Raw genomic sequence first — 17,055 nt, 5'->3', positions numbered from 1 at the left:
TGTTATAGTATGTGACATTGTTATCAAAGGTCGAACCACACATCTGCAACCATGGTTCCATGTTTCTGCGTTTTCCAGCACTTGAGTGGTTGACTTTGCAATTTTAATAGTTTTTAGTGCAGGCAGTTTTGTGTCTAATTTCAAGGAATGAATGCAATCCTGTAGAAACAGTAGTTTTATCAAAAGAGAGATGAACAATTTTTTAAAAGTAAGATTGCTCACAGTAGTCCTACACTCATATATAACATTAACGAGCCCCAAATCCCTGAATAACCTAAAATGTCAAACAGTTTTCAAAGAAAACTGAAAGGAGAACAGATCAACCAGTACTGTTTAATGACTTTTGTATGATGTTACTAATGTGTTAAAATATAATGTCCAAGTTCTCAGAATATTATTCAGACTTGAGCTAATTCAAGCACACAATTTTGTTACCCAAATGTGCATATATAAAAGGATCCGTCATACAACCAAAATAGGAATGTAAATGCATAATTGACCATTAAGCCTAGAGCCTGCAAGTAAGTCTGAATGTGAGTAGATCTAGCAAAATCAACATAAATATTTATATTCACAAAGCCAAATGTGCACCTGTACTTTTGCAAGACCAAGAAGATGGTGAATGGTTAAGGTAATACATACACAAAATGTATCTGCATTTCACAACAAGAGCTCTTAAAAAGCTTCGTTTTGCAAGATAACCTGTAGAAAACCAAGCAAATTAAAAAATAAGACCACTTGGCAAAAGTTTTTGGTTAATTGTGTGTGTACAAGAGTGCATCAAAACAAAAAGCAAATAATCATACAGCAACTACTTACCAGTATAGATTTTTATTTCTTTTCAAAATAATGGGGTTTGTTTAGATTTAAAATACTTCGGTAATTACCTAAAACAAATGTATACTTTGTTAGAACTTCTGGTAAGTGCTGTTCTTGAGTTCTGAAAATGTGTGACAGAATACAAGAAAATATAAAATTGGGTTAGCAAAATACAATAACAGAGCTTTACAAGAGGGACACACATTCTATGTTATTTTAACTAAGTCTATCAGGTAAACATGCTGTAACAGCTCTCCACTTAGAAACACGTGCCTATAAACTTAATCTGCAACCTGAACCCCAGGAAAAATTCACTACTGATCAACTCAAGGCTAGTAGGTGCAAGGAAAAAAAAATATCCATCTCAAGCTGTGTTTCTTCATTGAACAAAATCTTCTCTTTTTCCATAAAGTATTAATTTTTAACTTTAATATATCACTATACATCATAAAATCACTATATAACATTCTCTTACTATTCAAGAGTCACCTAAGTTTGTAGCCATAATGTAAGTTATTTTATATGCAAACAGTTAAGTGTTTCATAAAAAAAATATTTATTTATTCCATCTAGTGAAAAAAACCCTGATGGTTCTTAAAAAAAAAAGAAATCACTGTCTGGCTAATTGCCAAACAATGCCTTCCTCTGGCTTGCTTTTTCAAGAATTATGAAAAAAGAACGGAGTTCGTTGTGATCTAGACAGTCAAAGATGATTAGTCTGTATGGGATCAGGATGCACAGTATTTGCTTAAACCCACATACTTCTCAAACGAGCTATACCCACATACTTCTCAAATAAGCTATAAAGATAAAAAAATGTGGTTTGTTATTGCGTCCATTTCCAAAGGACAGCTCACAAGGTTTCTTCCTCACGTAAAAACTGGAACACAGCTGAGAAGTCTTTCAGGGCATAGCCTTTTGCACACATCATCCTGTAGATCTGATGTGCCTGGGATCCCAAAGGAACTGGTGTCTTTGTGTTGGTGGCAGAAATCTGGGCCAAGCCAAGGTCCTGTGGGGAGGGAGAAGAGGGAGGAGGAGGGCAGAGAGGAAGAAGGGAAGGAAAGAAAAAGAGAAGAAGTCAGGGGAGAAACAACAAGGATATAAATAGCCATGTACATATTATAGGTTATGTGGCTTCCATTGTGAAGAGAACTCTACTGCCAACAAATACAATACTCCAGCCTTAAAATTTCAGTCCTGGAAGAAGGGAGCCTTGTTTAGTTTTTCATTTCTAAAACAGTAACTCAATGTTATTCAACAGAAAAAACCCCAAACTTTGCAAGTCATGCAACCTCCTTCAGGACAGGAGGAATTTTAAGATTCTAGATCACTATACAACCTGGTAGCAAGACTCAGACTCTTTTTCCTCACTTTTTTATGTCATCTCCAAAAAACAAAATTTCCCTGGCTATTCACTTACGCATTTCACATAGGTTGTAATGGCATAATTTTCTTGTTCAGGCAAGAGGACATCTTTCTTTCTAAAAACAGGTTAAAAATCAAGCAGGAAGGATCTGAATAACAACAAAATTGAAGCCACTTAGCCTACATACATTTACTGTAATGTGACCAGTTAATAGCAAAATGAGAGGCATAGGCCACTTTGTGAATATGAATGGTTTGCAGCCTAACTGGAAGGATGTATTAAAGAATTCTTTTGGGAACTGTCTTGGGTCTGCTACAACTCAAAGTTTTCTTTAATGACTGAAGATAAAGGGATACAGAAAATAATTCTACTACATTTTTAAACACTAAATTTGGGCCAAAAAAAGGAGGGGAGGTTACAAAGAGAATGAACTTGAAACCTGTCCTCCAAGAGTCCTTGGTCAACTACAGCTATAATCTGAAATAAATAGGATGGAACTCAAAGGCAAGTACCAGGTACTATGACTAACCATATTTAGCTAGAAACAGTCAGCTGCACACATGCTGGACAGAAATGACAAGGTAGGCTGGAGAATGTCTTGAATTCTAAGCTGAATCAGACATGAAACCAACCAAAGAAAGAAAAGCTAACAAGGGCCTGGGTATATAAACAGATCTCTTGTCTAAGTATGAAAGTAATGCCTGCATTCAAGGTTGCCCTTATAAGGTCTTGCTAGAGAAATCAATTTTGTGGTCCACATTTCAAGAAAGTTGCAGAAGAACCTCTCACGTGTTACTAGGAGTGCCTAGATTTGCTGTCCATCCAGGACTATGTTGGTTTATAGTATTTGCAGTGTTTTTATCTTTTTTTAAAATAACAAATCTTTGATACAGAAGAACTGAGCGACTGTAGTACTGCTGAGAGCACCTTTGACTTCTCAGGGATGACTTACAAGACAGGTCTTTACTTTCTGTGTGTCTGGATTTGAATTAGCACAAGGAAATTCAAGATCTTACTCTACTCTCTAAATGTCACTTCGATCTGTAAATCGGCTCTATAAAGGTCATTCTGATACAAATCAGAATTCTAGTTACTCTTCCTATTACCCTTGAATGACTTCAAGATCTAGGAAAATGGGAAAAACATAGGTATCAGATGTCACAGAATCCAAAATATTCTTCATCTGCATCAGGGCAGATCATTCCTTCTTGTCTAGCAATTCTGTTGAAAGACCGATGACCTGACAAATCTAGGAACAGTTACTTTAACCTCACTTACAGGAAGATATTCCATGACATTCCTAGCCTCTTCTAAACCCTCTTTGTGAAATCTATTGCCATATTATCCATTTTATTCAATAAAGCTTAAATCATGTCATGGAATATTAGAATGGCAAAATCATCCAACTCCAAACTAGTGAAGGTGCTTGGTTTGGGTAGTGGTGATCGTGACCTATTTCTTTCTGAAGGGGCATTCACAAAAACAATCCCTGAAAATTCTGAATAGACTGCTAGCACAAATACAATTTCATAAAGTGGGTCTGTTCACTTTAATAATGAAACTCTGGCTCCAAGATGGTTGAAACATCAGCCAACATCTCAACAATTAAATGGACAAGGACTCCTGACTCCAAAGTGCAGGAAGGTTGTTTTGGTTTTTTAAAGTCCATTCTATAAATTAGAGCTTTGAAGGAAAAAAAAATACAAAATGTCAGTAAAGCTTATCTTTAGCTTCAGGTTGTAAAGTATTTTCAACCTTTTCTCCTGAGGTTGGAGATGTCCTCAAGTGAAATAGTACAAAACAGCTCTGAAAGAAATTTGCCCTTTGCTGACCTTTTTGGAAAAGTAAAAATCAGAGCATAGTTTATGACTCCTCTCATACTCTTTTGGAACTGACAACATCTTCCAAATGTCTCATGGTATGACTATTCTAACCACTTTTTCTCAGCTTGGAATAGGGACACAGATTCTCTTTCAGAACCTGCTTCCAATGCTCATTTTGGAAATACCTGGTTCCTCACATTTATTTTGCAGTTGATGTAAATGAAACTGCCATTTGGAATAAAGCTCAAAGGCTGTCTTGACATGAATCAAGAATAGTATGATATAAATCTAGCTCTTCTCAGGATTCAAAGACAACATTTAATTAGCAACTGTGCTGTGAATGAAAGACAGAACTTCTGGCCTGCAATGCCTCGGACACAAAGATGGCGAGGAGAAGTAAACTAGATTTTTTAAATGCAAAATCTTTAGAGCAGGTTTCACATTAAGGTGACTAAATTCTAAGTTTCAGTAGAAATCTTCAGATTTCAAGACTGAAGACCTTTTCAGAGGTGTCTGACAAACTTTTCTGTCCCAAACACTTAAAATAAGCATCCCCTGGCTTTGTTTGAGAGATCCATTGGTGACAAAATACTTTTAAGAAAGCCTTTGACTTCTACCACATCTGATGTGTGAGCAGTAACCTGAAGTTTAGTAACTGTGTTTAGTAACTGTGTTACTGAATCACTCTTGGATGTTCTCATTGTGGACTACTCTCTTCTCAACCTCAGGGTTGCACCTACATCTTTCTCCTTTGAATATAGCTTTTCTTTTTTCTTAAGTGGCAAAAGCATGCTCTGTATTTCCCAGAAAAAAAGTCCCCAACTCAAACAATTCACAAACTGCATGATATGTCACATACCAGAATGAAAGGGATAGTAGCAAAAGTCTTTCCACAAACTAAGGAGGAATGTCTTAAAAGAGGTCACCACTGCACCAAATAATACCTTGAATATGATCAGCTGTCTTGGTTACTTACTCATTCAAGTAATCTTCTGTCTATATAGAATAACATAGCATTGTTCAAGAGGCATGAGAGGAATTTAGTGTCTTTCCTTCTTATTGAGGATTCCAGCCTAAAGAAGGCAGTCTACAGGCTGCCTGGCAGGCAGGACTGGCAGGGGAGGCATAGTCAGAAGAGGCGAACAGCAACCTCTCTGAGGAACTCACCTCTTAGTTATCACTGATGCTTTATAACCAAAAGCTGGCAGTTTCAACAGGCACAAGCCAGGCTGCTATTCCTCCAATGAAAGCAAGATCTTTTAAGGCAGCTTCCAGAGGAGATGAAGGTGCCTCTTAGAAGCAGACCAAAAGAAAAAAACCCTTTACAAAGAAATTTAAAAGGTAGGGAAGGAAATATGTGCCCCCATCCCATTTATACTATGAGGTTATTCTGGACAAGAGTAAGAGTTATGAATCACGAGAACAGAGACTGCAGTGTGAAACAGGGCACAGCAGGCAGAACGGATTCTGAAAACAGCACACAAGATGGAAACAAGAGCTTTGAGGCAGTGCCAAGATCAGGTTGCTTATCTCTAATCCAATAGCCCTGGCAAACTCCAAACAATAACCTAACACATTTCATAAATCAATAATTTAAATAACATTTTATTGTCCCCTATGTTCAATGACGTGAACGTGATGTAAAAACTGCTTTCCAACATTTTAACACATCCCTCAAAGCAATGAAAGCTCCTGGTTGTTGGTCCATAAACGTAAAATGTAGCAGGCCAACCATTGAGGGGTTCTGAGCCATGCAGCATTAGCAAAACTTTTTGGTGCTACCACATGCAAAACACTCTGGACCCACTCTGGACAGAATTTGGCTAATTCCACTGAATGTGCAAATGCAACAATTGACAAAAAACAACTGCAAAATGACAGGAACAGTATCAGTAGGCAGGTATTACATACAGGAACTCCAGTACTGTGGAGATTTGCATGGCAATATCTGAGTTTGATCACAAGCTCTGAGAATGCTGGTTTAGTTTTAAATGCTTAATTTCCACTGTACATGGAAGAGCTGAAAATGGCCAGAATGCCTAACCAGTTGGGAGCACTCATAAACTGGTATGCCTAAAACCGTCCTGTATGAACTCAAATACCTCCCTCAGGACAGTATCCCCACGAGACTAATATTCAGTGTGAAATTATTTCCTGCACTTACATGCTTAGATGAGAGTTCTCTTCCAGGGTTTTATAATTTACCTTAGGCAATCATTGTGCTAAATGCAGAAGTAGTTCAAGAGTCAGAGTTCTATAGCTCCTTCCTCCAACTATGTGTCCTCATCAGTGGGATGCAGAGCCCTGACCTCCTTGCCTACTTTCCCCTGGCCTCTAAGAGCTTTGCTTTCCTGACCACAGCATGACTCAGGACAGTGCTTTTCCTAGAACAGCCAAGAGCATGGCAGTAAGTGCACTCTCCTGGGATGAGATAGCTGTAGGTTACAACTTCCTCATGCTGAGAAGGACCTAAAACCCAGATCTCCCACCTTGTGGACAAATAATTTAGATTACTAGGTTATTACTCATAAGAAGCACTACTTCTGCCACCAACAAAGACAATTCAGGATAACTCACAGCATAGTGCAGGCACCTGCAGAAAATCAGTCTGCAGGGGTATGGGTTGAAACCTGTCTGCTTTCTGCAGAATGGCTTTAGGCAGAAAGACAAGCACATAAGCAGGTGGCTTAGCAAGGAAGGGGATGCTAGAGGGCATGTCCAGTAGCACAGTTTAAGGTATCTGGAAGAGACTGGGCCCAAAATCTTAGATGCTTATGCTACTATTTGCACCTAATTAGGTCACCTGGATTTCCCCAGATTGCTCTCTTGAGTTCTAAGTTCTAGAGCAGTCATGCAAGAGGCATCTAAAATGGCTTGCTGAACACTTGCCATACACACAAATCCATCAGTGGCTCAAGCAGTAATAGTGGCTAGAAAGAGGCTGGAGGCTAAGGAAAAGTCCCCTACACAAGTAATTAGTTCAGAGTAGGAGGCTGGGTTCCCCTCTGTTCATGCACAGATATTTCCCTGTAATCATAAGTTTTCACTGAGAAGAACGTTTGCTAGAAGCCCAGAGAGAAGCAACTGTACATACTTTACATGCAAGTATTATGTACCTTAGCCATGAGTGTTGTTCCAAAGCCACCTTGATAATTATTAGCAGATGGTACTCCTTCCATCACTCCAGGAACAGGGTTGTACGTGTCGCTTGACCAACAGCGACCTGAGCTCATATTTAGGATTTTGGCCAGCAGCTTTGGGTCAAGGCCTAATCTGTCAAAGGTCAAGGAAGAGAAGTGTTAATGTCAAAATGCACAAGACATGGGTGACTTGTTTTATATCTTAGGACCTTACCATCATTTCTCTCCCTTTATTATAAGTCATGAAAAATGACAGAGTATTGATATTGGGGGTAGGGATGCTGTATCTTAAATTAAAGAGCATCAATCCACCATTTAAGCAGTAGGTTTTCAGAGCTCTTTTCCTTTTGCACTAAGTAAATCCCCTCCACCTAGCAATTTTGAAAGTACAAGCAAAATAAAGGTCCTCTGAGAACAGCAGTTCCCTCGTATTTCAATTACTAAAAAGCATTCTCTGTTCTGCTACCTACTAGGTCACATACTTGTTCTTCATATCAAAATTATATTCTCTAAAGCTGAACAAAGCAAAAAATTCACAAGCAAGCGTGGCAGTGTGAAAGTACTTGTGTGATGTGTTTATACGTGCACACTAGTGCATTTTTGATGCCAGCAAGGTAACGCAAATGATCCTGCTCTAACAAGTGAACAAACCCACTACACGTCTCAAAAAATGTTACTATTGTATACATCTGTACATTCTTTGCTTTGCTATTATTAAATCTTCTTTATATACTCTTGCTTATGAGGCACGTCTGCCTCTCACTGTGACATATGTTATCTATTGGCAAACATACATTATAGTTCTGGGTCAACTGTTGATAAGGTTACTGATCCTGATAAAACAAAGCTTGTCCAAGTAGAAACGTCATTTGTTCTATCACGGAGCTAATGGCATAAACTGCTGCTCAACGTGGACCCTGAAAGTACTTCAATACTATAGAAAATTAACCCTCTTACGGATTCATATTTATGCTGATACCAAGATGCAAGTGTAATTTTACACCAATTACATTTATACCAACAACGAGCTACAGCAGTTTATCCGTCCCTGTACAAATGTTCAGTTACACTCACGATAAAGAACAAAGCAAGGGAATTATCTCCAGTAACAATCCAAGATGAGAAAAGGACATTTTAAAAGGGATATATCACAACCTACTTTGCCATGGACAAGCAAACAGGTTAAAAATAAAACACCTTTTCCACACAATTCCAGCTGAGCTTTAACGTTTATAGAAGACAACACTTTTTACATTAGCTCTTACACCACAAACTTTTTGCAGATCTCCATAGCCATGGGGATCCTAACACCGATTCCAGGCACTGTAGCGCTCAAGGTTTTAATTTGTAGACAAGTAAAGCTCATTACCAATGAAATAGTTGCTAAAATTTATGTCTATTTATTCCAGTAGGCAGTTTGGATTTGAAAAACTACATTTAAGACAGTGGGCCCTACAGCATGGTTCCTGTTCCCATAATGGCACGTGTCTCTGCAATTCTGCCCTCCTAATGCAGAGCAAGATCACTTTCTGTACTGCAAAGGTAGCTTTTTAGCATTATTGCTGGGCAGTCTTATTTATGAATTGCTGCAGCAGCCCCTGGAATTCAATGGAAAAGTCCCCTGCTGGCCTGAATGGGATCAAGCTTTATCCTCCTCCCCACCTTTTTCCAACCCTCTGACTCAACTGAACGCTTTCAACGACCATTTATTTTGAAAAAAATGTGTTTTCTGGCACCAATATGTTTTCACAGTATTTGAATTGTACTTTTATCTTGCATAGTGCATCAAAGTCTTCATCAAGAGCCACTCTGAATAACTGCTTTAATTGTTGTCATCCAAAAAACCCGCATTGGGAGCAGACAACGCCTGAGCTTTCAAACACACAGAGGTTGCTTTTTTGGCCAAAACAAATCTCTTGGCTTATTTGTTTCCTTATCGTTGCTACATCCAGATCAGTATTTTTAGTAATGTAGTGCCTGCTTGTGCCATATCCAGCTGCATGCAGAGGCCTGTAATTATAGCTGCACGTATACTGCAAGACAGAGAGCTTATTATTTCAAAATGCGTATAACCCTCCCAAAGAATGCTCTTCTCACAGTGTTCCAACTACCTCTCTGTGAAAGTATACTTTAAAAAATACGTGTGTATTATACTGATATGTAAAATATTGTCTGCACTAGATCTGGCATATTTTTGCTCTAGGAAGATAGTGTCAGTTTAAATCCCTGCTTCTTCAAACTTCATTGCTCTTAAACACCATGCAGATTCTCTTCAGGAGACCTGAACCTATTTTTTTTTTTCTCCTTTGCAGCAAGTGTATCATTAATAAGAGCAAGTTAGAAGTGCTTTGAATTTCATCTTTCTGGGGATTCATCCACCGGTGCATATATAACTGACAGTTAAAATTAGACATATATTAAAATCAGTTACTGAAGAAGTCCTCTGTCTTCCACTGTGCCCAAAGCTTGTAATGGTCTGAAACCAGCTAGAATATACAGTAATTGTCATTCAGTGAGAGTCTATCCTAGAAAGTCATGCTTCAGTGGAGAAGACTGAGTTTCCATTTGAAATCAACAAATTAATCCAAGACAGGTATCTGAAAGGGCAAGTTTAATAGGAAGCAGCTACTGGGCTCTCAACCATGATAAAATGTTATTGCTGTTTCCCTGTAAATTGGCTGGGAACATATGATACTCTCTGCATAAGAGCTCCATTGCTGTTCAAGAGATATACTGCTCAAGCTATCAAAATGATGACAGTCTGCCAGTCCCCATAACAACTTGCTATTGGACGTGGCAAGAGCTTGTGCATGCGCATGTGAATTTACAATTACCAAAATGTTCTTCTCCCTTATAAGCAGAAAAGAAGTCCATGTATTAACTGTACTTATAAAAGAGCAAAAACAATTGCTTCCCTCAAATCAATGCTTCTTCAAAAACATTCCTAATGAACTGAACAGCAGAAACTCGGCAACGGACACACATACCAAAAAAATGGTTAAAATGGGAACGCTTCAAGCCACTGCTCAAAACTCAGGTTTTGCTGAGCTTTGATAAAGCCACGTACTGAAATTTTCATACACTCCTCCAAGACTTCAGTCTGGAACAGACAGAAAAATTGAAATGGCATCTCACAAAAAAGATACATCCTGGTCTCATTTTAAGGTGTAACAACTGAAGTAGCTGAACTGTTGAGAGTTTCCCATCTCGAGGTGCTTTGGATAAATACCATATGAAGTTGCAAATATTCAAGCAGAACCTTAGGACCCTTCTACCACAGCTAAAAATGCCTTTGCCATTGGCGTTCTAAACAAGGTAAGTGCTTTCAAGTGTCATTACCAACCTTCACAAGACTTAGCTATAGCCCCATGTGAAAGACAGCAGAGCCACCGTGCTCTTGGAGGAATTCTTTTTCAAGGCACTCTTTCTAAAATTTGCAGTGGGGATGTGCCCAGGGTTAATCATCCCTCAGCCTGCAGCACACGCTCCTCTCTATGCTGTTGGCTCCCCTTTCTGCTCATGTCTTCCATCTACAGCCCAGGGGTGCTCACAGAAACCAGATCGAGGGGCTGAAACTACATTTAGACTTAGCATCAGAGGGCAAAGTTCTTTTACCGTCTTTTCACTTTATATATCTAAAAAAGCAAGCAGGCACAAATCCATATACAGTAAAATTGCTTAGGAAAGAGCTGTATTTGCAGTGAGGTTATTGCCACAGAGCCCTTACTGCTCTCCTGGTCCCTTATATCCCACCCATATTAAGCAGCCTTGTCCTATCTTGTGTCACCACGTAAGGCCTTCCCTGAGTCTGTGCAGGCAGTCTCTGAAGGGATCGCAAACTGCCTGACAGGCAGCTACTTCCATCTGACCTAAACACAAACCAGGTATCAGCAATATTTCATTTCCGAGCTTTATTTTGCTAGTATTAGACATTGTTAAACTGGAACTCGGAGCTCAGTAAAAGAAAGTTACTGACACTGAGATGATCAGCAAAAAGAAAAAGAGTCTCTGGCTGTGGACAGTATCACTTAATGTTTTTATTTCTTATTTGTGAAGTTTACATGTACTCTGTGTGTTGGTTTGATGCAGTAAGTCACTACAGTATTTTGCAATATGCACATTATCCATAAAACTGTATAGCAAAATCTAGTCAAGATTTTTCTACTGACAAGTTGCACTATCATGCTAGAAAAGAAAGAAAATACAAATGAAAATGTGAATTCATTTCCAGAATTTCTGCCATATTTTCTAACTTTTAGTAGCAACATTCATAAAGCATCAGGAAATTAATGGAAAAAACAAAACATAACAAAACAAGCATTTCAGTGGTCAGAACTCAGGACAGATTTTTTTTTTTAATTAGTTACAGAATCTAAACCAAACAACTTCCAGTGAAAACAGACATCTTCATTAGTAAATGAAGATGATGTTAGAGTAAAGTAGAAAAGCAAGTGGAATATAAATGCAGAAATTACATAGGAATGTTGCCTATTTTTCTGGGAGTTTATTGTGGAATTTTTGCTCATTAATGCCAGTTTTCCTTCCTCCTCACCACATTCTATTTGCTACTTATGTTGAAGTTTGGAAAAATTCTGTAATTTCAAATATAAAATAAATAAAACAATAGCAGATGTCATTTAAAAATCTGAAAGGAATAAAACTAACTCTCTGCTTCAGAAAATGAAATTTAGGCTGCATGGTTTATGAAAACATTAGAGAAGTGGTTTATTAATAGAATTAATATCACACTGTTCTGAAGACTTAAGCTCAGAGTATATATGGGTTTCTGGAAGGTGCTGTAATATGACTTTCTAGTTACATCTAGTTCAGTCAGCAATATTTTGAATAATTAATTATCCAAAGTCCCTAAAACTCAAGATTTAAATGATGTAGCAGACATAAGCAATGTATGACATGAAGATATTTCATGTTCTATCTAAAAGTTAAGAACATGTCTAAGCTCCACAATTTCTATCATGATTTTTTTAGATTTCCAGTGTCCATTACCATTATTAGGTCAGAGTCAGACTTTCTTTACCAGATATGCATCAATCTAATAAATCAAGTTCAGCTTCCTACACTCTCCAGACTAGGCAGCCACACTATCCTTTTGAGTTTTAGATTTGAAAAAAAAATCTAATAAATTTATTAATATAGCAAAACTTCTAATGATTAGAATTACAACTGTTAACTTGTACATTAGAAATTTGTACACACCAAAAGTGGAAGGCTCTTATTCTAGTTATAAGCAGGAGTCATCTTCTCCAGGATTTAAATCACAGCACATTAAAATCAATGCAAGGGTTCTAAATTACCTCGTAAGGCTTTAAGTTGCTGCCTCTATCTTAAACCTCATACAGTTTCAGACTAAAAGAGATTCTGCTCTTTGTATAATTCGGGTTACAATCAGCAGTTTCTTCTACAGTAAGTACAGTTCGTTCTTGATTACCATGATTGTAGGGTAGGAAGGTTTGTATATTGCCACCTTCACACTGGAATTTTGCTCACAAATGCTGAATACAAATTCAGCCAAAACTTAAACTGGAAAAGGACAAAATGAAAAACGAAAATTCTAAGCACCTTCAAGCTACAGTGACTGCAGACATCAACTCATTCTGCAGAGGGCTTACATGCCCAGAATATCTGTCTTCCAAACCTCTCAATTTTATTTTATATTCCATTTTAACTCTAATCATTCCTATAAATGTAGATAAAAATATAATGAAAAATCAGTTGCATATGCTTTATTAAGTGAACCATGACTTAAAACAGAACCTGATGAAAGCTTTACACTACACTGGATTACAATAGTTGTATACAATGCTACTGATTTTATTATGGCTTGATGCAGAGATGCTTCAGTATCTTACAGACTCTCAATTTTAAAATGTAAATGGTACAGGATATTGATAAACCAATTAGCACTGATGCAAAGCAAATTCCTCTTTTATCTCAATTACAACATGACAACTTAATAGGTCAAGATAGTCTAACATCTGAGACAAGGGCAATTCAATAAAACAACTGCATCTTGATATGGTAATTAAGAGGAAATGTGAATCCATTACATTGCCTCGTGTATGTGCGCACATGTAGGTGTTCTTTTTTATTTATTTAAGCATTTGATGCCCTCTTGCTGTTTTTATACTGTATCAAATCCACATGAACACATGGCCTAAAACCCAGTTGATAAGTATCTACAGTATCTGTAGTTTTAACGGGACAATTTTAAGGATGCAATTGTGCAAATAAATAATTCATGAAGAGCCCTTAAAATATACACAATTGCAAGATAATCTCTTCAAACATAGGACTTCTCTGTCTATAAATTTGCAAATGATTTAGATCTGGCTAAGAGAATTTATGAAGGTTCAAATACTGTGATACTGATCTGGTACTTGCATGCATTCCATTGGAAAACAAAACAAAATCTCAAAGACCACAGCAAAATAAATAGGTTACAACTGGAAAGGAAAAATAATTCTGTTTGAATATGCTGTCACTTACAAGTCAGATACATCACCTGCTAGAAAAGAAACAGTAGTCTTAGCATCGACAAGAGTGTAGTGGAACATACTCTAGCTTTTTGACAAAGCAGGAGTTCTGGCAATTAGGACAAACTGCAGTGGTAAAGTCGAACAGGAAGGTAGATGTTCTTTTTTATGCTTTGATCTTAATTTGATATACACACTGTAGTAGAAGTTTTACTTTACAATATATTTTGGAACAATTTAACAAAGTAAACAAAGCCAACAAGAGCCATATGGGAGTATAATACTCTGAATACACTGTACATTAGTTTAGAATACAAACAAAAAGAAGTTACCTCTATATTACCTTTGCATATTTATAATGCAAGACAAACATTACTGTACACTGCACTACAGCAGAACAAATAAACTCTTAACTTCAGCTGCAGAATGCAACAATCTATACAGCCCATACAAGACAATATTCCTGTTCTGAAGAGCCCTACTTCAGTTAAATAATCCCTTTAGCATGTTAATGGCTTTATAAAAGAATTTCTGGCAAAAGTTTATCTATGCCATCTAATCATCATTGTCTCAGTGAAAGTCAACCATAAACCACAAAAACTGTTAACACAGAAAAAATGTTTCAATCCAATACAAAAATCAAACAAACCTGATTCCAAGATTCATAGCCTCAGCAGTTCCAATCATACTGATGGCCAAGAGCATGTTGTTGCAGATCTTTGCAGCCTGAAAATAAGTTAAACCGTCAATTAGTTTCTGCATTTTCATAGAGCTAACATGTAGGAATCTTCTTTAACTAGATCCAGGACAGTATGATCAAGTATGTTCCGACAGCTCTCTTCGAAAGGTAGCACCAGTAAGCACAGATCTACAATAGTATAAAGTCAATGAAAGCTGCCCTATGGTTCCTTCAGAGATTAGAAAATACTTTTTTCTTAGTACAGTAGCTCAGTTAGTATACGTGGCACATAGGGGCTCTTTGTCCTTCAGAACATTCAGTAAATCTAAATTTAGAAGAAACAAAATTAAAATCTGTGTCCTCCAAGAAGTATAATCTCAACAAGCCAATGTGGAGAAGCACCAGGTCAGATGTTTTGGTGCTAAGCTATACAACACGCTGGAGAAGAGTGCCATGAGGTTATTTTATAAACACGTGGTTGAAGACAAGTAAACAAGCAAACAAGTATGAAGATATACTATAATGCATTTAGTTCTGGAATAAAAGAGTAGGTATCATTAAAGAAAAACAAAGCAACAAAAATAAAAGACTGAGATAAGTAGTAAGACCTCAGCAAGCATTACCTGTCCGGTTCCAACCTCTCCACAGTAGACCACATTAGAACCCATGCATGTCAGCAACTCTTTGGCAGCATCAAATTCTTGTTCCACTCCACCAACCATGAAAGTAAGGTTTCCAGCTCGAGCAGCTCCAACACCTGAATCAAGACAACATTGGATTTAATACCAGTATTTTTAAAAACCTTAAGAACTTAATCTTATCAGTAAGGGTCTGATGATGTAAAATTTATGTGCTTAATACTTCAGTTATGATGAACCCCTCAAAGTCTATGTAAAAGTAAGCCTATTGCAGGATGAGAGATCTTAATTCTCAAACTGTTGATGAAGATAAAGCTACCTTATGAAGGCTGTATCTTGCAGGAATACTGGCAGATAAACAATTCACAAGACTTAACTGAAAACTGGCAATGTTTTCAGTTTTATAGTTTCATATGAAGACACAATCAACCCTTTGCACGCCACAAAATTCACTGTATCTGAATTACTAAATAAAATTTCTGTTTTGTCAAACTACTCTTCACATATGACTATTGACAAACTATTGATCAAAGTTAACTCTGCTTTTATCAGCTCTTCCAAACCTAGGCTAATTTTTATCAATGTTTGCTGATTTTCACATAACTGAACATCTAAAAGACACAGGCATATAAAACCAAGCCTTCTGAATCTCTGCAGTTTATTATGTTTCTAATCTGAAGCAAAAGTCTACTTAATTTGAGAAACTTTGAGTTAGTTTCCTACACATAAACTTAACACATATACAACTGTGTAAAGAACTATGTAAAAAGCAATGTAAAAATGATTCACACACACACACATTATTCCCAGTTCTATTTCTATAAGCGTATCCTGTCTTTACCACAGGTCAGTAAGCACACATCATAGTTCTTTGATTACACAGTTCCTAAGCACAAAACCATCAAATTTTTCATGTGATATTTATCATCTCCATGAAATATTCTATTTCTTAAAAGAAGCCTAATTCTAATATAAAATACTCATATATCCTAATCTCCTCATCCTCAACAGATTTAATGTGTAGAACTGCTAGGAAAATTTGCCCCAAACTGATGAACACATTAGCTTCCTCACTATTTTTCACTTCAGCAAGAAGCACAGCCACTATAAATTTTCTGTGCTATGCATCCAATCTTGGCCTGTTAGGTTGTACAGCTGCAGATAATGACCTACTTTCAAATTAATGTGATTAACTAGGTACAGTGTTCTCACAAACAGAAAGTCCAAGTGAAACAGTTTGTTCTTCCTCCATGTGGCGGACCATTTTGTTTCTACAGTGTCAGGCTGCTCTCCAGCTATGGTTCACAGTTCTTTGTCACCAACTAGCTACCATAATAAACATTAATAAATGTTTCTATTGAAATAGTTTCCAGAGTGTAACTGAAACTGCCTTCACTGAGCTAGATGTTGTGTAGTGACAAATGAAAATGCACTCTTAAAAAGCTTATCAGTTGAAGACAGAGCTTTTTTAAAAAAGAAAGAAACAAAAAATACAATCTAACCTCAAATAGCAAAAAAATTATTCTGTTAGAAATATATCCTTCTTAAACAGGACATTTCTGTTTTCCTTGTTCCCCATTAATAAATGAAATTATGCAATAAAAAACAATAGCAAGAGGAAAAAAATAAGGCCACAACTAAGCCACCATGGCAACCAAGTTTGTGCACAAAAAGTTCTGATACAGTGGGCACCACAGCAGGCTAATCAGAGCTTCTCTCAACTTAAAGCCTTAAGCCCATGTAAGTGCTGTACCACAGCTAAAGAATGAAGTGGTCAGCATTGGACTTCCTTTCTGACATCAAGGACAGTTACACTGCAGCTCCTCACACTGAAGAATTTGAAGAATTTTTGTTTGCTTTCCCATAAAAATTTCAATTGATGCACCGTCCCTGTGCAACTGCTCTGTGTGACTATGTCTACAAATGCCCTTTCTGTATCTGTCAAGCATTTATTTCCCCCATCCTGCCTTCCAACATGCACCATCTTTTGAAGTCACTGAAGAATTTCAGACAAATTTGACAGATCAAGGTCTCAAAATTAGTAAATACCTACCAATTATGTGAAAATAGGCAACAGAGTAGAGGAAAGAGGC

At 37.2% G+C, this 17,055-nt stretch overlaps 1 protein-coding gene across 1 annotated transcript in view; it reads right to left on the bottom strand.

The window, feature by feature from the left end:
* Positions 1 to 812: 812 nt before the first annotated feature.
* Positions 813 to 17,055, bottom strand: part of HIBADH (3-hydroxyisobutyrate dehydrogenase) — an 85,938-nt gene continuing 69,695 nt past the window's right edge. The window contains exons 5-8 of the mRNA XM_076331275.1: positions 14,948 to 15,081; positions 14,295 to 14,371; positions 7,128 to 7,284; positions 813 to 1,831 (exon numbers count right to left, since the gene is read on the bottom strand). Of these exons, the coding sequence (XP_076187390.1) occupies positions 1,673 to 1,831; positions 7,128 to 7,284; positions 14,295 to 14,371; positions 14,948 to 15,081 (527 nt within the window). The 3' untranslated portion in view covers positions 813 to 1,672. The remainder of the gene's footprint in view (positions 1,832 to 7,127; positions 7,285 to 14,294; positions 14,372 to 14,947; positions 15,082 to 17,055) is intronic.

This window comes from Aptenodytes patagonicus, chromosome 2 (genome assembly GCF_965638725.1).
Source record: "Aptenodytes patagonicus chromosome 2, bAptPat1.pri.cur, whole genome shotgun sequence".
Taxonomy (NCBI): Eukaryota; Metazoa; Chordata; class Aves; order Sphenisciformes; family Spheniscidae; genus Aptenodytes; species Aptenodytes patagonicus.
The sequence above is the reverse complement of the archived record's forward strand: the minus strand, read 5'-3'. Positions and strand labels throughout refer to the sequence as shown.